Raw genomic sequence first — 22,163 nt, 5'->3', positions numbered from 1 at the left:
CTGATGATACAGATTTTGATTTTTTAAGTTTGTAATCTCTTCTTCCAACTGAGAGATTCTTTGGCTTTGAGAACCGATCTGCTCTTCAAGCTGATTTATTCTATTATCAGCATTAATATTGTTGCCACCAATAGATGCTGTTTGTCTAGAAGGATGCAAACGAGCAGTGGAAGAAGTGTTAAGAACAATAGGAGGATACTGTGAGCGAGACATGTTAAAAAGGGATTTTACTGGTAAAAAAATTGATTGAATAAAATAAAAAGTAAGTAATTGAAGAATAAATTATTTGTTGGTAAAGGTATTTATATGTTAGCCGTCTAGCATTATCCATTACTGCCAGAAAATTTCCTTTTTCGGACTAAATAAAAAGAAACTACTATATTTCTACGTCAGAGTCGCTTCCTTTTTTTTTCTTTTCATTTACCGTTTTTCTTTTATCTTTTTTTTTCTTTTCTTTTCTTTTATTGTTTTTCTCTTATCTTTTCTTTTTCTTTTCTTTTCTTTTATCATTTTTTTTCTTTACTTTAGATTAATGTTTATTTACTTACAATTATCATATTTTCTATCTATAGATGTTTATTTTGGTTATATTCAACGTAGTACAAAAACATAAAAACATTCTTATCAACGAGTTTAAACTAACTAGGTTTATTTCTTTTTTTTTTAAAAAAAAATAATAGTTTTATAGCAAAAGAGTCTTGTTTATATTGGTAGTAGCGTTTTCTTCTTTTTATACAGAGCATTTTTCAATGATATGTTAAAGGTAAGATAATAACTATTGTATATAACTCTTGTTCTTTATATTAACACATATACTGACTTGTCTATTATCGTTAATCAAACGCTTTTTAAACAGATAAACAAATGTATATAAAAAGGTAAAATAAAATATAACATTTATCTGTTAATTCCAAAAGTATACTTTCTTTGTCTAATATAAGATATACCAATCTTATCTTTTATTCTCTTTTTTAGGACTTTTTACTTTTTTTTTTTCAAATAGCTTTTGTCCTTTTTGAAAACCCCTTTTTTCTTTGTTTTCGGTAAGCATTTTATTCTTTTGAATACCAATATTCTTTATTTACTAACTAATCAGTTTTGTTTATTATAGATTGTTTATTTTGCTTCTGTTTAACTGCTATAATTTAGCTTCCTGGACCCCCTGTCATTATTATCTCTATCCTTTTCTCTTATCCATTTGTCACTATTTGCAGCGTATCTGTACTGTTTCTTCTTAAAGATGCAAAGGTAAGTACAATCGTATTTTCTATTATCAATTGCAAGAAATACCCTTTTTTTTATTATTATTTCAAAAGCTATTTATTATTTGTAATAATTCATTTGCTATATATTTCCATTATTATTATTATTACTATTCTAAATGTAAATAAAGCCACATTTTATCTAAACAAACGATATATTTATTTTTAAATAACGTCCAATAAACAAGGCAATAATAAAAGCCTAATATGTATTAAATGTATTTTATAAGCCAATAAGTAATAAAGATCAAACGTAAATAAACGTTATTTATTCTGCAAAATACCAATGATGGTTCATGGTTTTCAAAGAAATAACCAATCAAATGTAAAAAGTTATACGTTGTATGTATGGAGTACTATACGTCGTACGCGAGTACGCCATATAGTACAACATATATGTAGTACGCGAGTACGCCATATAGTACAACATATATGCAGTACGTGAATACGACGTATAGTACGACGTATATATGTAGTACGTTCGTACTGCATATACCAGCGTACTATACGTCGTACTCGCGTACGCCATATAATACTCCATACGTACAACGGACAAATTTTTTGCAGTGGTCTAAAGTTTTACTCTTTTGTATCTCAAGAAGTCAAGAAACGACAAAATTAACAAAGCCTAGCTAGCTCAATCGGTAGAGCGTGAGACTCTTAATCTCAAGGTTGGGGGTTCGACCCCCCCGTTGGGCTTAACTTTTTTTTTCTCTCTATTTCATTTTATTTTTAATTAGACACTTTGTTTAACATTAGGATTAACCTCTTGTCATATCATTACAAGATAGTCCAAATATAACATTTTTAGATGGATCTAATATAAAATACCTAACTAATTTCGATCAGCACTTCTTTGTATTATCCTGCTTGATGTCTAATGTTAGAGTTTTACTTAATATTAATGATATGATGATGTATATAAATATTTAATAAGGAGAAGAAAGAAGATTCACTTTTATTTCATGTTAGTATCTATAATTTATATAGTTCTTTTGATGTCAAACAAAGGTATGATTACTATTTCTTGATTGCACAACAATATAATAATCATTGTAGACTGTCTTCTCCTCTTACATAAATAAAAAAATCTATATAAATTCATACCTTATTGATTTCACAAATAAATATAACCCCATTAAATAATATTGCTTATCTGATCGTCAGACTTACGACGAAAGTCTCTTTTTTTCTTTTAGATATGTTATCAAATTATAAACTTATATTTGTTGTTCTTTTATCGTGCTCTTTACGACAAGACAATCATGGTTCCAGCTAATTATTATAAAAATATAATAGATGCTAATAATTATATGAATTATGTTTTTGTTCTTCATTAATTCTTAAAAATGGAAAAGAGAAAGAGGTGTCTTGCTCTTTTTGTTTTACATTATATTTGTATTTATAACATTATAGACGAGCTGTCTAGTTATATCATAATACTTTTATTGCAACGCATATTGTTATGCCGAAAATAATATAATAGAGCAAACTATTATAACTATCCATAGGAAGGGGAGAGGGAAAGCAGCATTTTTTATTTAATGATTCAATGATAATTCCTATGCAATTTATGATTTTTTTTTAATAGAAGTTCTAAAGAGAAAAGTCGAAAGGATTCAGTAAATTTCTATATTAACTTTTTCGGAAAATACTTGGTTGTTTGAGGGCCAAGATTAAAAAAAACTTTCTTACGATGCATTACAATCTAATTATTTGTAAAACGATTAAAATAGCAATGTGTTTAAAGTTTTATCTGTTTACAACGATATTTATTTTAACTATAGCCTGTACGTTATATACATAATTAGCGGTAGAAATAGACTTGCATTTGTTATTGTCTAATAGGTAAACAACAGCAGTAGTAAATTACAATATCCTTCCTTATCAAAAAGGTTATCTAGTGCTAAAAAAAAAAAAATGAATAGATATTATCCTTAGAATATATAACTCCATTATCATAGTTTACTAAGCTTGAGTTAAAAAATACACGTCTTTTTGAGCCTAGTGTTGGCATTGACAGTAATAAAGAAATGATATAAACACCAATTGATGTATCATAGGAAGATTATTCACATTATTTGTTCAAATGAGCTTTTGAAATTCGTCGATTTTAAAACAACAATAGAAGAAACCATACTAAAACATACAGAATAGGTTCTAATCGTTATGTGTTTTCAGATGTTAGAAAAAAAAAAGGTATTTTTATCTATGTAGCACATATCTACTTTCTGTTAACAGTAATTATATGTATACTAATCATACTTTATTTATTGTATTAAGATGCACTTTGTTCAAGAAGTTTTTTCTTCTTCTCTGGGATTATTAAATACTTCATTCTTTAATATTTGTGAGAGTAAGCCATGAACAACTTCTACTGTTATTTTAGAGCTATCCTTTGTCACTTTGCTAAGCTGACTTTCGTCATTCTTTTTTCTATCACCATAATAACCTCCCATTCTACCTATCATACTATCGTTTGTTTTACTCAATTTTTGAGCAAGATCTGACATTTGTCTAGTTGTATATTCTCTATTCTAAATATATAATTAGCATAGCATAGCATATTATTATACACATAATAGAATTGGGTTTGGGTATACATACAGTTAAGAGAGGTGATTGCGATAAAGTGTTTACCCAATATTTATTCCATAAAACTTCTAAGAGTTGAGTATCCAATGTGGATTTGAAATGAGAAACCTCAAGTGAATAATAACTAATGAAAATATCAATTATTAACCATTCATTCATTTGTATATTTTACACTTACGACTTGGCGTGAACACCAAAATCTTCAATCTTATTAAGGGGTATAGTTTGATATTCAGAAGGTGCTTCATCTGGAGCTTTATAACCTTCTGGATAAGTCCTAAATGCGCCAATCTCTACTTTACCTGCAGACATAGTACGGTTAGGGTCGATCTAAATAAAGAATATTAATGTCATCATCTTTTATCTTTTCCTATTAACGCGAGTTATTATTACCACGACAGCTACAAATGGTTCTTGATATTGCTGATTGAGCATTTGTGTACTAACATCAATTCCTGATAACCAACAGCCATAGCCTGGGTGAGAATGATACCATCCTATGACATTCTCTAGTCTACCAACCTAATAATAACTGTTAAATGATGTATTAATCGAACAATAATACTGCAACATTACTTCTTTTGACTTCTCAATATATGATACCATATATTCATAAGCTTCATTCTGTGCATTTACTCTTGTCTCAGTTCCTTCTACTGGAAGAGCAAAACTATCCATAACATACATAGTATCACCTTGAATTTTACCTTGCATCAAACCCATAACTTCAATGTTACCGCCAGAACGAGCATGCATGACCTTATTATCATTATTAGTTTTCCATTCAAAACTAACATATATATATTTTTCATACCATTTTTATGAGTGCAATAGCTGAAACTTTTACATGTTTGAAGTAATGAGGACTAAGCATTATCAGAGATCAAAATTCATTATAATTATATACAACATGCTTACTCATTTGTCCAAGGTTTTTGGGAAACAATTTCTTTATCTTGTTCAGAATCATAATAATAGATTTGATCTTGAGCTGGATCAATTGTTATTATATTATTTTCTAATTCCCAATTTTTTTGCGCAATGCTTGAATCCATTTTTTTTTTATTTATATTTTTATAGATGCTTAATAAAAGAAAAAAAAAACAAAAAATGCGTAAAACGATAAATTTATTTATTTTATTCAATAAAAAACCTTATTGGATTATATGATAGAATTTATACACCTTCTGCTGCCAAAATAATGTACAAAAAAAAAAAAAAAAAAACTGTCGCACAACTCATTAAAAAAAATGTTGCATATTTACTGTAAAAACAACGTCAAAGGGCAGAGAAGAAAAACGTTTAAAGAGTTGACTTACAACATCTCAAATAGGTAGCAAATTCATGACTTATAGTTCCATGCGCTGATCTAATTCATAAAAAAAACAGTCTAAAAAACATAGAATCTCAATTACATTGATTCAAGATAAAAATAAGAATAATGATAATAGACAAGTACTCAATATTTCAAGGTTTGATTTTTATTTACATATTGATGCTACGCTTATCATGCTAAAAAAAAAAGTCCATCATTCTTCTCTAAACAAATTAGTTTTATTGCTCCGTATCGTTTTTTTTTTTTTTTTTTTTTTTTTTTTTTTTTTTTTTTTGTTAATTTAATGTGCTTGATATTGGAGAATCTTAAGATATCAGCAAGTGTGTTGTTATAAATTTCAATAAGATTCTATTTGATTTCTTTAGAGACAAAAAAAAATTAATACTTTCTCAGTTGCAGGGCAGTGATATTATATTTAAGCTTGAGTGTACCTACTGTTGGTAAGGTGCAGATACACTAATGTCTCTTATTCACAAAATTAAATAAGTACTTATTCAGTTTATTTGGAAAAAAAATATTAGATCAGATAAAAGCACTTTGGCAAATAATTTTTACGTCATTAACTGACAGATCAAAGAGATTTACTAGGCATTTTACAAAACGGTTAAACTTATTTGATCTACCATGTAACAATAGAATGTTTGTCTTGACATGACTATAGTTTATTCATTTAAAATGACGACAACTGCTAGACAGCTTAATTACCAAGTACAAATATGGATTATAACATATTATAATCCTTTCTCTTGTGTTAATTACAAAAAAAAACAACAACCTGGAGGACCTTACATTAAAAGAGATTTAGTGTTAAAGGCTTCCTGAAAGATGCATATAACCTTTCATAGAAGGAAATTCACCTGTCTCCCACTAGCAGAAATAAACAATTCAACTAAAATTGCAGATATTGTATAACATATATTAAAATATGAAATAAAATGAATACAAACTATCGTGAAAAAAAAAATACAATTTTATCAATGAATCATGTTTTGATATCAGCATAAAACCTTCAAGAGGATGCTCTACAGTAAAGGATACATTCACTATCGTGACTGCTTTTAATACTAATGCAATTTTCATAAGAGCATTCATCAAAAAGAAAAATAAGGATCCAGACTTGTAATCTCGTTTCTTGCAGGCATTTTAAGACATTTGTACAGTATTTAATAAATACAGTTGAAAAGTACTCGACCATTGACAACTCCCGCTTATTATGATTTAGAAAGCCATCTTTTCGGAAAATAAAACCCATCCTTTGAAATCGTTCCTTTCCTACTTTTACAATATGTATGCAATATATATATAAATATATACATTATATTATATATAATTTGAAAATTATAATGCTTGAAATTAAACTATAAAGCATAAAATTTGGCATAAATAACTCCGAGGATGATTTTGTACATGTAAAAAGGGACAAATAGCAACCAATCACTATTAGTTTAAATCGAATCTCTTTATATAAAGATGGTTTATACAAGCATGTTTGTATAAAAGACTTGCTGTCAAAATAGCATAAAATAATTTGCTTTACTTCTTCTAAGAGGGAATAAAAAAAAAAAAAGTCAAATAAAGAATTATGCGGGGCATATGATGAATATATTATTCATATAATCTAGATACTACTACTACTACTACATTATTCAAAAAATAATAATAAACTTAATGAATTGTCATATATAATAAGAGCTTAAAATATATGAAGAAATATCGATTCTATTTCAGGTAAAAAAAAAAAAGAAGAAAACCTTATTTTATACAACAATGAAACATTAAGCATAAAATATGTGCTTATTTATTATCCTTTTGCAAAATAGGGAATTTCTCCCCATCCAAATACTCCCGGTTGGGGTATAAACTTTGAGGCAATTGATGCAGTCTTGAAGAATCAAACCCAGATGTATTGATGATTGGATGAATTTTATTAAATGTTTCGGCTATAGTAAATAAACTATTATGATTTGCTAAGGAAAAAAACTTTACACTTGCTTTCTTTTCCTACGAGACTGACAGTCGGTTGGGGACAGCTGTAGGTTATACGCGTTAAACAAATCGAGAAGAGTTATTTTTTTCAACTTTTTTTCATTTTTTTTTTGTTTTGTTTTAAAATAGAAAGGGAGGAAGACAACCATAAATTAAATAAAAAATGGTTGCGGATCATAGTAAACTACCACCTCATTTTATCGGTAACACACACACACACATAAATCAAATATTATAATGTTACACTCAACTTTTTTAATTTAGGTGGAAACTCTATTGATGTAGCTCCTCAAGGGCCAGTTAGAGATTTTGTAGTTGCCAATGAAGGTCATACAGTGATTACAAAAATATTGATTGCTAACAATGGTATGGCTGCTATGAAAGAGATTAGATCAGTACGTAAATGGGCATATGAGACTTTTGGCAATGAACGTGCCATTGAATTCACCGTTATGGCTACACCTGAAGATTTAAAAGCTAATGCTGAATATATTCGTATGGCAGATAATTATGTTGAAGTCCCTGGTGGATCTAATAATAATAACTATGCTAATGTTGAATTAATTGTTGACATTGCCGAAAGAACAGCTGTACATGCCGTTTGGGCTGGTTGGTAAGAAAGAAAGAGAGAGAGAGAGAAAGAAAGAAAGAGAGAAAGAAAGAAAAAAAAATTAAAGGAGTAAGTTTATTCACTTATTATTACAATAGGGGTCATGCTTCAGAAAATCCTCGTTTACCAGAAATGCTTGCAAAATCCAAGTACAAATGTCTTTTTATTGGTCCTCCAGCATCAGCTATGCACTCGCTTGGTGATAAAATTTCATCTACAATTGTTGCACAAAGTGCTGATGTGCCTACAATGGGTTGGAGTGGTGATGGTATTACTGAAACAATAAAAGATAAGGAAGGACATGTAGTTGTACCAGATTCAGCATATAAGAAAGCTTGTGTGAATTCAGCTGAAGAGGGTTTAGCTGCTGCAAAGAAGATTGGTTTCCCTGTTATGATCAAGGCATCAGAAGGTGGTGGTGGTAAAGGTATTCGTAAAGTAGATAGTCCTGAACAATTTACTAGTTGCTTCTCTCAAGTCCAAGGTGAAATTCCTGGCTCCCCTATTTTTATTATGAAATTAGCAGGTAACGCAAGACATTTAGAGGTTCAACTTTTAGCTGATGAATATGGTAATGCAATCAGTTTGTTTGGCAGAGATTGTTCTGTTCAACGTCGTCACCAAAAAATTATTGAAGAAGCTCCAGTTACGATTGCTAAAACTGATGTTTTTGAACAAATGGAGAAAGCTGCAGTTCGTCTTGCCAAATTAGTCGGATATGTCTCCGCTGGTACTGTTGAATATCTTTATAGCCATTATGACGAAAAATTCTATTTCTTGGAATTGAATCCTAGATTACAAGTTGAACATCCTACTACTGAAATGGTTTCTGGTGTTAATTTACCTGCTGCTCAACTTCAAATTGCTATGGGTATTCCTCTTTATCGTATTCGTGATATTCGTGTTCTCTATGGAGTTCAGCCTAATAGTGCTTCTGAAATCGATTTTGATTTTGTTAATCCTGCCTCCCTTCAAAGTCTTCGTCGCCCTACTCCTAAGGGCCATGTTATCGCTGTCCGTATTACTGCAGAGAACCCTGATGCTGGCTTTAAGCCCTCATCTGGTATTATGCATGAACTTAACTTCCGTTCTAGTACAAATGTATGGGGCTATTTCTCTGTTGTTACTTCAGGTGGCCTCCATGAATATGCTGATTCTCAATTTGGTCACATTTTTGCATACGGTGAGAATCGTCAACAGGCACGTAAGAATATGGTCATTGCATTAAAGGAGCTCTCTATTCGTGGTGATTTTAGAACAACTGTAGAATATATTATCCGTCTTTTAGAAACAGAAGAATTTGCCGATAATACGATTAATACAGGCTGGCTCGATATGCTGATCTCTAAAAAATTAACTGCCGAACGTCCCGATACTATGTTGGCTGTCTTTTGTGGTGCTGTCACCAAGGCCCATTCTCTTTCCATTGAAAGCTGGAATGCATGTAAACAACATTTAGAGAGAGGTCAAGTTCCTAGTAAAGATGTACTCAAAACTGTTTTCACTATTGATTTTATTTATGAAAATATACGTTACAACTTTACTGTCACTCGCTCAGCTCCTGGACTTTATACATTATACCTCAATGGTACTAAAACTCAAGTTGGTGTCCGTGATCTCTCAGATGGGGGTCTCTTGATCTCTCTTGACGGCAAATCTCATACTACTTATTCAAGGGAAGAGGTACAAGCAACACGTTTGATGATTGATGGTAAGACTTGCCTTTTGGAGAAAGAAAGTGATCCTACTCAATTAAGAAGCCCCTCCCCTGGTAAATTGGTCAATCTGCTTTTAGAAAATGGAGATCATGTAAAGGCAGGTCAGGCATATGCTGAAATCGAGGTCATGAAAATGTATATGCCCTTGATCGCAACAGAGGATGGTCATGTTCAATATATTAAACAAGTTGGCGCTACCCTTGAAGCTGGTGATATCATTGGTATTTTAGCATTGGATGATCCTAGTCGTGTGAAGCATGCTCTTCCTTTTACTGGTCAAATACCTGTTTTCAACTCACCTTACAATTATGGTGAAAAGCCTCATCAAAGACTTCAAGCCGTCAAGGCCTCTCTTGAAAATATTATGCAAGGTTATGATAATCAAGCGCTTGCACAGACTGCATTAAAAGAAATGACAGAGATTCTTCGAGACCCTCAACTTCCTTATTCTGAAATGAATTCTGAAATGTCTGTTCTATCTGGTCGTATCCCTACTCGTCTTGAAAATGCCTTACACAATCTCATTAACAAATATCAACAAGAGGAAAAGCCTTTCCCTGTAGCTGAACTCAATGATTTGATTGAAGAATTTGCCAACACTAATATTCACTCTCAATCAGATCTCATTGCCTACAAAAATTCCGTCATACCTATCACAACTGTATTAGAACAATACAAGAATGGACTTAAATATCATGAATACTCAGTATATGTTCAATTATTAGAACAATACTATGATGTTGAAATTTTGTTTAGTGGTCAGTTCCGTGAGGAAGAGGTGGCTCTTCATCTTCGTGATCAATACAAGGATAATTTAGACAAAGTAGTCGAGATAATTCTTTCTCATTCCAAGATCGCTAGCAAAAACAATTTGGTTTTAATGATGCTTGACATTATCTATCCATCATCTGTTGGTGGTACACTTGATAAATACTTTTTGTCAATCCTCAAACAGTTATCTGAAATTGATAGTCGTGCTACTCAAAAGGTGACTCTTAAGGCTCGTGAACTCTTAATCCTCTGCCAAATGCCCTCATATGAGGAACGTCAAGCTCAGATGTATCAAATCCTCAAGAATTCAGTTACTGAACGTGTTTATGGTGGAGGTATTGAAAGCCGTACCCCTAACCTTGAGGCTTACAAGGACTTGATTGATACCAAATTTAATGTCTTTGACGTGTTACCCAGCTTCTTTTATAATGAAGATCCTTATATTGCACTCGCTGCTATCGAAGTCTATTGTCGTCGTTCTTATCATGCATATAAGATTTTAGACGTTGCTTACAATCTTGCCGAACGCCCTTATATCTTTGCTTGGAAATTCCTTTTGGGTAATGCCTCCTATGGCTCAGATGATAAGCGTATTGCCTCTTACTCTGACTTGACTTTCTTGTTGAACAAGACAGAGGCCGAACCTATTCGTACAGGTGCTATGACCGCTGTCCGCTCCCTGGAAGAATTAGCTACCGAGTTGCCTCGTATCTTGACTGCCTTTATAGAAGATAAAAAGGATGGACGTATGGAAAATATCTTGAATATAGCTATTCAAAGTAGCACTGAATACGACAATGCTTATTGGCAACCCAAGATTAAGGAAGTTGTCAAGTCTCATGTAGAGAAGTTCCGTCAAGCCCATTTGCGTCGTTTGTCAATTATCGTATGTCGTCCTGATCAATGGCCTGACTATTTCACCTTTAGAGAAAGTCAAAATTATGAAGAGGATGAAACAATTCGTCATATTGAGCCTGCTATGGCCTACCAACTTGAGTTGGCACGACTCTCTAACTTCAATATTAAGCCAGTGACGATCGAAACAAGACAATTGTATGTTTACTATGCTGTTGCTAAAGAAAACCCCTCAGACTGTCGATTCTTTATTCGTGCTTTAGTTCGTCCTGGTCGTGTCAAGGACTCAATGCGTACCGCCGACTATCTTATCTCTGAGAGTGATCGTTTATTGAAGGAAATCTTGGATACACTTGAGATTGTCTCTCACGAATACAAGAATTCAGATTGTAACCATCTTTTCATCAACTTTATTCCTACTTTTGCTATCGAAATCAATGAAGTCGAACAGGCATTAACTGATTTTGTGGATCGTCATGGTAAACGTTTATGGAAACTTCGTGTGACAGGTGCTGAAATTCGTTTCAACATTCAACCCAAGCATCCTAATCAGGCCCCTATCCCGATTCGTTTCGTTGTCGATAATGTCTCTGGGTTTGTCCTGAAGGTAGACATCTATCAAGAGGTCAAGTCAGAAAAGAACGAATGGGTACTCAAGTCCCTGGGCCGTGTTACTGGCACCATGAACATGCTACCTGTCTCTACACCTTACCCTACGAAAGAATGGCTTCAACCTCGTCGATACAAGGCTCATCTTATGGGTACCACCTATGTTTATGATTTCCCCGAGCTTTTCCGTCAGGCCACTCAAAACCATTGGAGTCAATATTTGCGTCATCAAAAGAAATTAGGTAACAAACTCAAATTAACTATGCCCTCTCAAATCATGGAAGCTGTAGAACTTGTCTTGAATGAAGAAACCAATGAACTTCACGAATTAAATCAACCCCATGGTACAAATACTGTAGGTATGGTAGCCTGGATCGTAACCCTTCGTACCCCGGAGTACCCCAATGGCCGTCGTCTGATTGTGATTGCTAATGACATTACCTTCAAGATCGGTTCCTTTGGTGTCGCGGAAGATAACGTCTTCTTTAAGGCCTCCGAATTAGCTCGCAAGTTGGGTATCCCTCGTATTTATCTCTCTGCTAATTCGGGTGCTCGTATTGGTCTTGCTGAAGAATTGATGAATAAATTTAATGTTGCCTGGAATGAAGCCGGTAACCCTGCCTCAGGTTTCAAATATCTCTATGTCACGCCTGAAGATTATCAACTTTTAAATTCGACCGATAATAGTGAAAAGCAAAGCTTCATTGCTGAAGAGATTGAAGATGAGGGAGAAAAGAGATATCGTATTACGGATATTATTGGTTTGACGGATGGCTTGGGTGTTGAAAATTTGAAGGGATCTGGATTGATTGCGGGTGAAACCTCTCGTGCCTATGATGATATCTTTACAATCACGCTAGTTACCTGCCGTTCAGTAGGTATTGGTGCTTACCTTGTCCGTCTAGGCCAACGTACAATTCAAAACGAGGGACAACCGATCATCTTAACCGGTGCCCCCGCCTTAAATAAGGTATTAGGTCGTGAAGTTTACACCTCTAACTTACAATTGGGTGGTACTCAAATTATGTATAAAAACGGTGTCTCTCATTTGACAGCAGAGAATGATCTTGAAGGTATTGATAAGATCATTCAATGGCTCTCCTATGTCCCAGCTATTCGTGGGGGACCTCTTTCGATGTCCCTGGGCTTTGACCCCGTAGATCGTGAGATTGAATATATGCCACCCAAGGGACCTAGTGATCCTCGTCTGTTTTTAGCTGGTAAATATAATAATGATGATACATGGATAAGCGGGTTCTTTGATGAAGGATCATTTACGGAGACCTTATGTGGATGGGCTCGTACGGTTGTGGTGGGTCGTGCACGCTTAGGTGGTATCCCGATGGGTGTGATCGCTGTCGAGACACGTACGGTTGAGAACATTGTACCTGCAGATCCTGCTAATGCTGATTCTACTGAACAAGTCTTTATGGAAGCTGGTGGTGTTTGGTTCCCCAACTCTGCTTACAAGACGGCTCAAGCGATTAACGATTTCAACAAGGGAGAAGAATTACCATTGATGATCTTTGCCAACTGGCGAGGTTTCTCGGGTGGACAACGTGATATGTATAACGAAGTATTGAAATACGGTGCTCAAATCGTAGATGCCCTTAGAAATTATAAACAACCTGTCTTTGTCTATATCATTCCTAATGGTGAGCTTCGTGGCGGTGCCTGGGTCGTTGTCGATCCTACCATCAATAAGGACATGATGGAGATGTATGCTGATAGACAAGCTCGTGGTGGTGTCCTTGAGCCTGAAGGTATTGTTGAAATCAAGTACCGTAAACCTCAATTATTGGCAACGATGGCTCGCTTAGATGAACGTTACAGTGATTTAAAGAAGCGTTTAGAATCCGCAACTGATCTCCCTGCTGAAGAAAAAGCTGAGCTTAAACGTCAACTCGAAGTCCGTGAACAAGAGCTATTACCTGTCTATCAACAGGTAGCTATTCAATTTGCTGATCTTCATGACCGCACGGGCCGTATGAAGGCTAAAGGTGTGATTCGTAAAGCTCTTGAATGGCGTCACGCTCGTACCTATTTCTACTGGCGTGTCCGTAGAAGACTAAACGAAGAATATTTAATTCGTGACATCCAAGCTGCGACAGATGGACGATTAAGCCGTACAGAAATGATGAACCTTATTCAAGTATGGTTCAAGGCCGACATTACTACAGGCGACGAAAATGATGAAAAATGTGTATCTGAATGGTTTGATCGTTATAAGGAACACATTCAACATCGTGTCTCTGAGTTAAAGAGCGAGACATTAAAAGAAAAAGTTATTCAACTTGGACTCGAAGATAACTCGGCTATTATTGAAGGTTTTAGAAAATTACTATTACAGATGAGACCTGAAGATCGTGAAAAAGCAAGAGACAAACTTGCATTCTTATTTTAAATTTGCATAATAATAATAATAATAATTTATATTTTGCATCAACATGTATTATATAATAATAACAACTCAGTTTTCTTGTAAAAAAAAAAAATAGATAGTCTAATAAAGTTTTTTTGTGTTTACATGCTAAAAAAAAAAACTATATCATATCTTTTTTTTTTTGCGGAAATAAAACTTGTTGATCCTCGCTCGTTTATGAATTAAACATGTATTAGTAAACATTTGTTTCAAAAAAAAAAAAAGGGCTCGAGAATTAGACAGCATTTGATGTTAGCATCATAAAAAAAAAGCATACGTTAAAAGTATCTATGTTTGATCTTGTGTTATGGATTTACAATTCCAACGAGAATCTGTGCCAGCTTTTATTATAACTAAATTAGTCAAAAAAAAAAAAGAGAAGGAAGTGAAGTAGAAACGATATTCTATTCCTTTTATATTATCATATATAATAATGTTACATGTAGTATAATATATAAGCTATTGTTATAAAATTGAACTTGATTGAAACAAAAAATAAAAAAGATAAAAAATAAAAATAAAAAAGATAAAAAAAATAAAATAAAAAAAGGACCAGGAGAAATTTATTTTAAGTGATGTGCCCGATTCTTTTTATTTTATTTTTTTTTTTATTCCTACATGATCTGCTTAATTGTTCTATTTTGTCAGGGTCAGGCCCCATTTAAAAAAAAAAAAAAAAAAAAAAAAAGACGGAACATGACCTTTATAATAATAATAAAAAAAAGGATCATATTTTAAAGTTGCTAACTTGTTAAATAAAATAACCCTACATGTCTTTTATAATTAAAGAAATAATACCATGGAATGATAGACAGACACAAGAGGGGAAGAATATATACGTGTTTTCGCATTTATTCTATTTTTTTTTGGTTTTGATATAGAACTGGTTACTGGCATAAAAAAAGAAATTCTTAGAAAACTAGTCAAACAAAAAGAATACAGAAAAAAAAAAAAAATAGAAAAAAAAAACCAAAAAAAGCGATTGTTTACTATAAGGAATAGAGAGACTTATAATAATATGATTACGATATTTATTGCTGGATAAGACATTATTATACTACTCATTAATATAATTTGAAACATTTAACAAAATTAGTAAACATGTACCGTGAATGTAAATTAAAAGTAGAAATTTACATTATAAATCATATTTTTACATCTAAAAAAGATCTTTATAGGTACTCACACGGATCGAGTTACTCTATGTCTTATTTACTGTTTCAATGTTTCTGATTTTCTTAGGATAGTGTTTTTTTTTTTTTTTTTTTTTTTTCTAATTTTTTATCCGATGTTCTACGTTGATAGAGTATAAAAGGGTTATGTCATATTGTAGCTACAGAGTTGATATAAGCCAACATAAACAATAAGCCAAGTCGTTTTAGTTTAGAAACAAACAACTACTTAAAGGATTACAAAAATGCTATTTACTTATTCCTTCCATAATAAAACTATTAAAATAAAAATAGCAAACATATCATTATTTACTAAATTGGTTTTATTCATTTAATAAGCAATTATCGTAGGTAGAGAAATATGACGTCTATAAACTTATTTTTTCTGAAACCATTTAGAGCGAGTAAAATTCAATATCAAAAGTATCTCGCATAAAAGAAAGCCAATATTGAAATATAGGACTTTAACCATGAACAAATGCTTTAAATAAACCATAACAAGAGTCAAAATGATAAGCATAATAGTTTTTTAAGAGTAAATATAAAGAGTATTCATTGCTTATTATACTCATTAAAAAAAAACCCCCTTCCGTATTTAAAATATTAAATAGAATGAGTTTGAAGATAGCTAACAAAGAAGTTACTTGAATAGCAATCTTTCAATGTTGAAAAAGGAACTCGTGTAATTATTGTAGATATACAAATCATAGCTTGCCATAAAATGATTGGTGCTAATAATAATAGTTTTAGTTATTTACTTAAACCTATGTATCTATTATTGAAAGCCTATTAACAAGAGAAAACATTTACAACCCTTCTCTTAATAACCTGACCTTTAAATGTTAATTATAGAAGAAGATATGGCCCTGTAAAATAAAGTATATAATCAAATGAATACATTATGATAATGTTACTACAAAGCTGTAATAATACAATACAACTCTTTAAGGACTCTTCTTTTTTATTACCAATGTAGTAGATTCATTAGGTTTTTTTTTTAATCTATTTCAAAATAAAAAAAAAAAAAGTGATACTTAATTATTTCCAAAAACTATGTTTATTTATCTCATATAAATCCTATTGTTTTCTTTAAAAAAAAAATTAAAAATTAATTTCCCTTTTATGGAACATTATTTTGTATAGATCAATAAGCAGTTAATGCCATACAGTAAGAAAGAGTGCTTTTAATGCATATATATATAATTTTTATGATATAATAATTACAATAAATGGATTAATTTATTATAATATTTGTTACTAACGAATTTATTATTGGTGAGTCAAACTATTATTTAATTTAACTTAAAAAAAAAAAGGTTTAGCTCACATGTTGAGGAAAAAAAATGACAGTTTTTATTAAAGCAAGTAGCACGAATTGTATGTTGTCAAGCAATGAATTACTCATAATAATTTATTGTTATTGTTGTTCACTAAAGTAAATAATAAACGGTCATTTTTGAGTCTAGAATATGATTGCAGTCTTCTTCTTCCCGACTTCGGTAACTGGGACATAGAAGACTGATATTTTTGTTGTTGTACCTCAAAAAAAAAAGAGAGATTATTCTCCGTTAAAAAAAAAGTGTGGGTTCATGTCCTTCTAATAAAATACAAAATCGGAGTGACCGGAGTACCTTCTTCCTTATTACTTACTTCCTGATATTATTAAAGAAGAAAAAAAAAAAAATTATATAAATATAATAATAAAAAAATTTTTTTTTTGTATTTTTTTTCATTTTTTAATTTTTTTTTTTTTTATCAAACTTCTATTCAACTTCTTTTTCTTTTTTTAACGCTGGTCGTTTATTCACATTCGTTTAAAATATGCCCCGTACATTCCCTTTACTTATAATTGCTCTTCTTGCTTTCAGCTGCTTGGTTGCTGCAGCTCCTGTTAGCAATACTTCTATTTCTCCAATTGAAAATAGTAGTGCTGTTTCTAATATGATCAATTTAAACAAACATAAAAAGAAGCATAAGAAGCACAAAAAGCATAAAAAGCATAAAAAGCATAGAGAGTCAAAACACCACAAGTCATCAACTAGTAAGAAATCAACATCTAAAAAATCTCAAAAATCTAGATCTAGAAGAACCAAAAACACCAAGAAAACATCATCATCATCGTCGTCTTCTCATTCAGGCCATGGAAAATATTCTGGTATTGCTACTTGGTTCACACCTGCTACTGAAGGTGGTTCTACAGGAGCTTGTGGTCCTAAAGAAAATAACAAGAGTCTTATTGTTGCCTTGAATGCTCATCAATATGGTAACATGAATAAAGTCTCTCCATGGTGTGGTAAAAAGATTTCAATCACAGGTCCTGCTGGTACTGCCACTGCTACTATTAACGATGCCTGTCCTGGATGTAAGCAGGGCAGTCTAGATCTTACTCCTGTTCTCTTTAAAAAAGTTGTAGGTGATTTGAATATTGGTGTTGGTGACATTACTTGGTCTGTCATTTAAGCCTACTTCTTTATTACTTGTTTTTTTTATTTTGATTTTGTTATTAACACTTGATGACATAAAATGCTATTAAAATTAAACAAGATTCAATTTTTTTGTTAAAAGGAATATAAAGATGAAATATGATATATATATGTGTGTGTGTGTAGGATGTGTCATTTTTATTTATAAGTCAATTTAACGCGATATTAATTTACTAATTTTGGTAATTTATAATATCCAACGAACAAAAAAAAAAAAAAAAAAAAACTTTTTAAATTCATTTCAGTATATATTAAACAGCAAAGAAGAGGATTACTTCGATATATATACAAAAAAGGAAATTAATTATTATCCACTCATAGCAACTTTTTTTTTTTTTTTTTTTTTTTTTTTTTTTTTTTTTCAAACAAGTAAAAGTCAATAGTGTAAAAGAAATAGGTCTTTATTACTCTTATCTATAATTGACAACATAGTGCAATAAAAACACGATTATATTTTATCAAAGAATATAGTCATCTATTAAATATAAATTTGTTGTATTTCAACTAATTTCAATATAAAAGAGAGATTAAAGGAATACATAATACATACGTCTTTTATATAAGAAATAGAAGAACAGTAGTTCTATTTATTTAATATACAAGTTAATTATTGTCAGGTTACAATGTTTACAGATTCAATTAGTGCAACATATACCATCTTACTATTACTTCATTTTTAATATATGATAAAAAGGAATTATATCATATCATATAGTGCTACTACTTTATATATGTAATACTAACTTACTTGTAGAGAAAAAATAAACCTAATTTACTAAAAGGATATCATTTCTAGTGTATATTCTTCTTTTCTATTTATACTTGCCCTTTTTATTTATGTAATAAATTCTAAAAGAAATAATAAAAGTAAAAAAAAAAAAAGATCGACGTTTTAATTTAGTAGGCGCTTTAAATACCAAATAAGCTCAAACTTTTTTTTTTTTCCACTAAAGAAACTAAATCTAGTCTAGCCTAGCTAAATGTACTTAAATAATAGTCTTCTCCACATTCTACTTTTTTTTTTGTTTCTTTTTTTTTACTTTACTTTTTCTTTTTTTTACTTTTCCTTCATTTTATTTTCTTATTTAGTTTGATTTGCGAATAAAAGAGTATCAATGACTGTAAAAGAAAAGACATCAATAGGTAGTGTTATTGTACGAGGATTGATTTCAAGTCTATTATTAGTGATCTTCATTTTGTCAATAACAAGATATATAGAAAGTAAGATCGTCATTTATTACAGAAAATTTTAATAATCTAATTATTTCTCCTTCACCACCATCACTACCCCCCTCCTTTTTATTATTATTATTATTATTCTGCTTTAGATCCTAAGGATAATACTCGGTGCCATGGTATGCTAACTGAAGGTAAATGGTTGACTGAGGAATATAAACAATGGCAACCTTCAGGTTGTATGTCGAAAACATATGGAAGTTCAGAAATGAAAAGTTGTTTAGGTCATAGACGTATAATTTATATTGGAGATTCAATCATGAGAGAACAGTATTACGCTATGACGCAATTTTTACATTTAAAGAAGCCAAATCAAGAAGCCATACATGCTAATCAACAAGCTTATTCTAAATCTGAAAATATAACGATAGAGATGTGGTGGGATCCCTTCTTGAATACTTCAAGAACGCTACATCTTTTACAAGGGAAAGAGTCGGAGAAACCAAGTTTACTAATTATGGGTTCTGGTGTTTGGTACATGAGACGTTTAGGTTCTAATTATCTAAGTGGTTGGAAGACAGCTATGGACCGAATCTTTGATAGTGTTCAAGTCTATAAAATAGCTGACAATTTAATGTTATCCCCAGTGGAAATAGTAGAATATGATTTACTTATACCAGAAAGGAAGGCCACCTTAACATTTGATAAAATCACAATCATGAATAATTATCTTCGAGAAAGATCGAGTTCTCTTCCTGAACATCTTGTCACACCTTTAGTAGTACCATTTGTATGGAATAAAATAGTAACCTCTTCAAGGAACCAAACTTTAGATGGTCTCCATTTTAAAGAGCCAGTGACTAAAGCTCAGGCACAATTAGCTTTAAATTATCGTTGCAATAGTGACCAAAGACATCTAAAATCGACAACAACATCAACTCTTTTCTCCCCCTTGGATACAACATGTTGTTCCAGCTATTCAAGACCTGCTTGGTATCAAACTTTCTTTTTCATTTACTTTTTATGTATCATTCCGATTATTGTCCTTTTAGTAGTGTCTATTTCTTCTAGTAGTGGTAAGAGGCTTTACTTTTAATTTTTTTTCTTTTTTTTTCCTCTGAATATTTATTTATATATTTTATTCAGGACCAATGATGAATATGATTCGTATCTTATTTCCTTCAAACATGCAAACACTTGCTTCATTGTTTATTTTTGGTTTAGCTGTCCTCTATATGTACATCTGTGATCGTAGTCAATTATTTGGAAAAATGTTTAAACAGTTTGATAGTCTTACATTTATCGTATTGATCTTTATCCTATTTACCCTTGGTATCGTGACATTGAAAACAAATGATAAGAAAGAAGCAAGTAATACTACTACTACTACTTCAACCGCTATTAATAGCAACTTTTTAAATCGTGACCAAACGAATGAATGGAAAGGTTGGATGCAACTTGTTATCTTGGTTTATCATTTCGTAGGTGCCTCTCAAATCCCTGGTATCTATAATCCAGTTCGAGTCCTCGTTGCAGCTTATCTTTTTCAGACTGGATATGGACATTTTTATTTCTTTTACAAGAAGGCAGATTTTAGTATCACACGTATCTTGAATGTCTTGGTGCGTTTAAATTTATTGACGCTTGTACTTGCCTATGTCATGAAGACCAATTACTTGTTTTATTACTTTTCTCCTTTAGTTAGCTTTTGGTTTATCATCATTTGGATCACGATGAGAGTGATGTCGGGTTATAATGATCAAAGTTGGTTTATCTTGACCAAGATGGCGACGATGTCAGTGATAACAGGGATCGTGATTCATTGTCCTGGTGTACTTGAATCTATTTTTAATGTGCTTCAATTTTTATTTCATATTCAATGGAATGTGACAGAATGGCGATTTAGATTATCCCTTGATGCATGGATCGTTTACATAGGTATGCTTTGTGCCTTTATTACGATTAAACTATCTGACCACCGTCTTCTCATCACTTATCCGCGTCTATCGTCTCTTTCTAAATTCATCTCTCTTATTGCCTCTATCATCGGTCTGGCTTGGTTCCTTTGGTTTGAGTTGAAACAAACCAAGTCATCCTATGTCATCTATCATCCTTATATCTCTTGGATCCCTATCCTTTCCTTCGTTATCATTCGTAACTTTACCAGCTGGAGTCAAAATACGTATTCTCGTTTCTTTGCATTCATCGGGAAGATCTCGTTGGAGACATTTATTGGACAATTTCATATGTGGCTCGCTGCTGATACGCGTGGTATCTTGATTGTTTTACCTAATGCAAATTGGGTTATTCAATCCAGAATAGGCTGGTGGGTCAATATGATGATATCTACTACTTTCTTTCTATTTATCTGTTATTACCTTGGTCAAGCAACAAATCTCATTACACGATCCATCCTCTCTGGTGCTCAAAAATGTTGTAAATCAGAAAACAAAACTACGTCTTCAGCCAAAATGATGGATTCAGTTCCTTTGTTACCTACAACTCATCAAACAGAGGAGAATGTGTTACAGCCCTTTATCGAAAAGAAGGAAACCACTACAAGTAAAGAATCACAATGCGATATATCTGATCTTGAAACAGAAGAAGAAGAAGAAGTTAATGATTGGGAATATAATATGGAAAAGAAAAGCCGTTGCTGGTACAGACGATTATTTCATTTCTTTATGAACAATTATTGGATCAAGTCTTTTGCCTTTTTAATTATTATGGGTATCTTAAATAGATTTTGTCTTTAAAAAGAAAAAAAAAACCAGAAAAGAGAAAGTCTATTATAAAGAGAGAAAGATACCCTTATTATTATTACTGCTACTACTTGATTAAATAAAATATTATTTTATTTTCCAAAGGATTATATAATACAGCCAAATAATTTATATGTTGGAATCACTTGTAATTAAAGATTCTTTGTATATTCATGTACGATGTGCGTATTAATAGGTCAAGTCAATATTTGAAATGGTCCTTTCTTTCCCTTATTATTATTAACAAGACTTATCATGGCGTTAAATCTGCAATGTATATTGTATTTATAAAAATGTGTCTTCCTTTTTCAATTATTATACGCTTTTTTTTTATTGAAAAAAAAATAATATTGCATCTTTATTAATGTAAAAAGATTTCACCCTCTCTCTCTTTTTTTTTTTTTTC

The 22,163-nt window shown here is 31.7% G+C and overlaps 5 protein-coding genes and 1 non-coding gene across 6 annotated transcripts; 4 read left to right on the top strand and 2 right to left on the bottom strand.

Moving 5' to 3' along the window:
• Positions 1-10: 10 nt before the first annotated feature.
• On the bottom strand, positions 11-213 carry BX663DRAFT_554846 (uncharacterized protein; the record flags this gene model as incomplete). Its single annotated transcript, XM_051531568.1, has 1 exon — positions 11-213. A coding segment is annotated over one exon (203 nt), but the record flags the coding sequence as incomplete, so codon positions are not given.
• Positions 214-1,888: 1,675 nt separating this feature from the next.
• BX663DRAFT_t117 lies at positions 1,889-1,961 on the top strand. Its single transcript has one exon. It is a non-coding gene; the product is annotated as a tRNA-Lys (tRNA).
• Positions 1,962-3,556: 1,595 nt separating this feature from the next.
• On the bottom strand, positions 3,557-4,912 carry BX663DRAFT_440897 (JAB1/Mov34/MPN/PAD-1 ubiquitin protease-domain-containing protein; the record flags this gene model as incomplete). Its single annotated transcript, XM_051523423.1, has 7 exons — positions 3,557-3,799; positions 3,870-3,981; positions 4,036-4,187; positions 4,251-4,379; positions 4,434-4,616; positions 4,672-4,723; positions 4,776-4,912. 7 exons carry the CDS (start codon positions 4,910-4,912, stop codon positions 3,557-3,559), a joined length of 1,008 nt encoding a protein of 335 aa, XP_051379656.1.
• Positions 4,913-7,342: 2,430 nt separating this feature from the next.
• Positions 7,343-14,146, top strand: BX663DRAFT_554844 (acetyl-CoA carboxylase; the record flags this gene model as incomplete). The annotated part of the gene is made up of 3 exons (XM_051531567.1): positions 7,343-7,382; positions 7,444-7,792; positions 7,888-14,146. The coding sequence occupies 3 exons, from the start codon at positions 7,343-7,345 to the stop codon at positions 14,144-14,146; spliced, it is 6,648 nt and encodes a 2,215-aa protein (XP_051379655.1).
• A 2,932-nt stretch (positions 14,147-17,078) lies between these two features.
• BX663DRAFT_520918 (uncharacterized protein) lies at positions 17,079-17,904 on the top strand. The gene has a single exon (XM_051529167.1). It carries the CDS (start codon positions 17,158-17,160, stop codon positions 17,794-17,796), a length of 639 nt encoding a protein of 212 aa, XP_051379654.1. The 5' UTR covers positions 17,079-17,157; the 3' UTR covers positions 17,797-17,904.
• A 953-nt stretch (positions 17,905-18,857) lies between these two features.
• BX663DRAFT_478286 (10 TM acyl transferase domain found in Cas1p-domain-containing protein) lies at positions 18,858-21,765 on the top strand. The gene is made up of 3 exons (XM_051524298.1): positions 18,858-19,040; positions 19,148-20,071; positions 20,142-21,765. Exons 1-3 carry the CDS (start codon positions 18,935-18,937, stop codon positions 21,749-21,751), a joined length of 2,640 nt encoding a protein of 879 aa, XP_051379653.1. The 5' UTR covers positions 18,858-18,934; the 3' UTR covers positions 21,752-21,765.
• Positions 21,766-22,163: the final 398 nt, after the last annotated feature.

The sequence above is a fragment of the Cokeromyces recurvatus genome (assembly GCF_025118155.1).
Source record: "Cokeromyces recurvatus strain NRRL 2243 chromosome Unknown BX663scaffold_29, whole genome shotgun sequence".
NCBI classification, from domain to species: Eukaryota; Fungi; Mucoromycota; class Mucoromycetes; order Mucorales; family Mucoraceae; genus Cokeromyces; species Cokeromyces recurvatus.
This window is presented reverse-complemented; position numbering and strand designations above follow the sequence as displayed.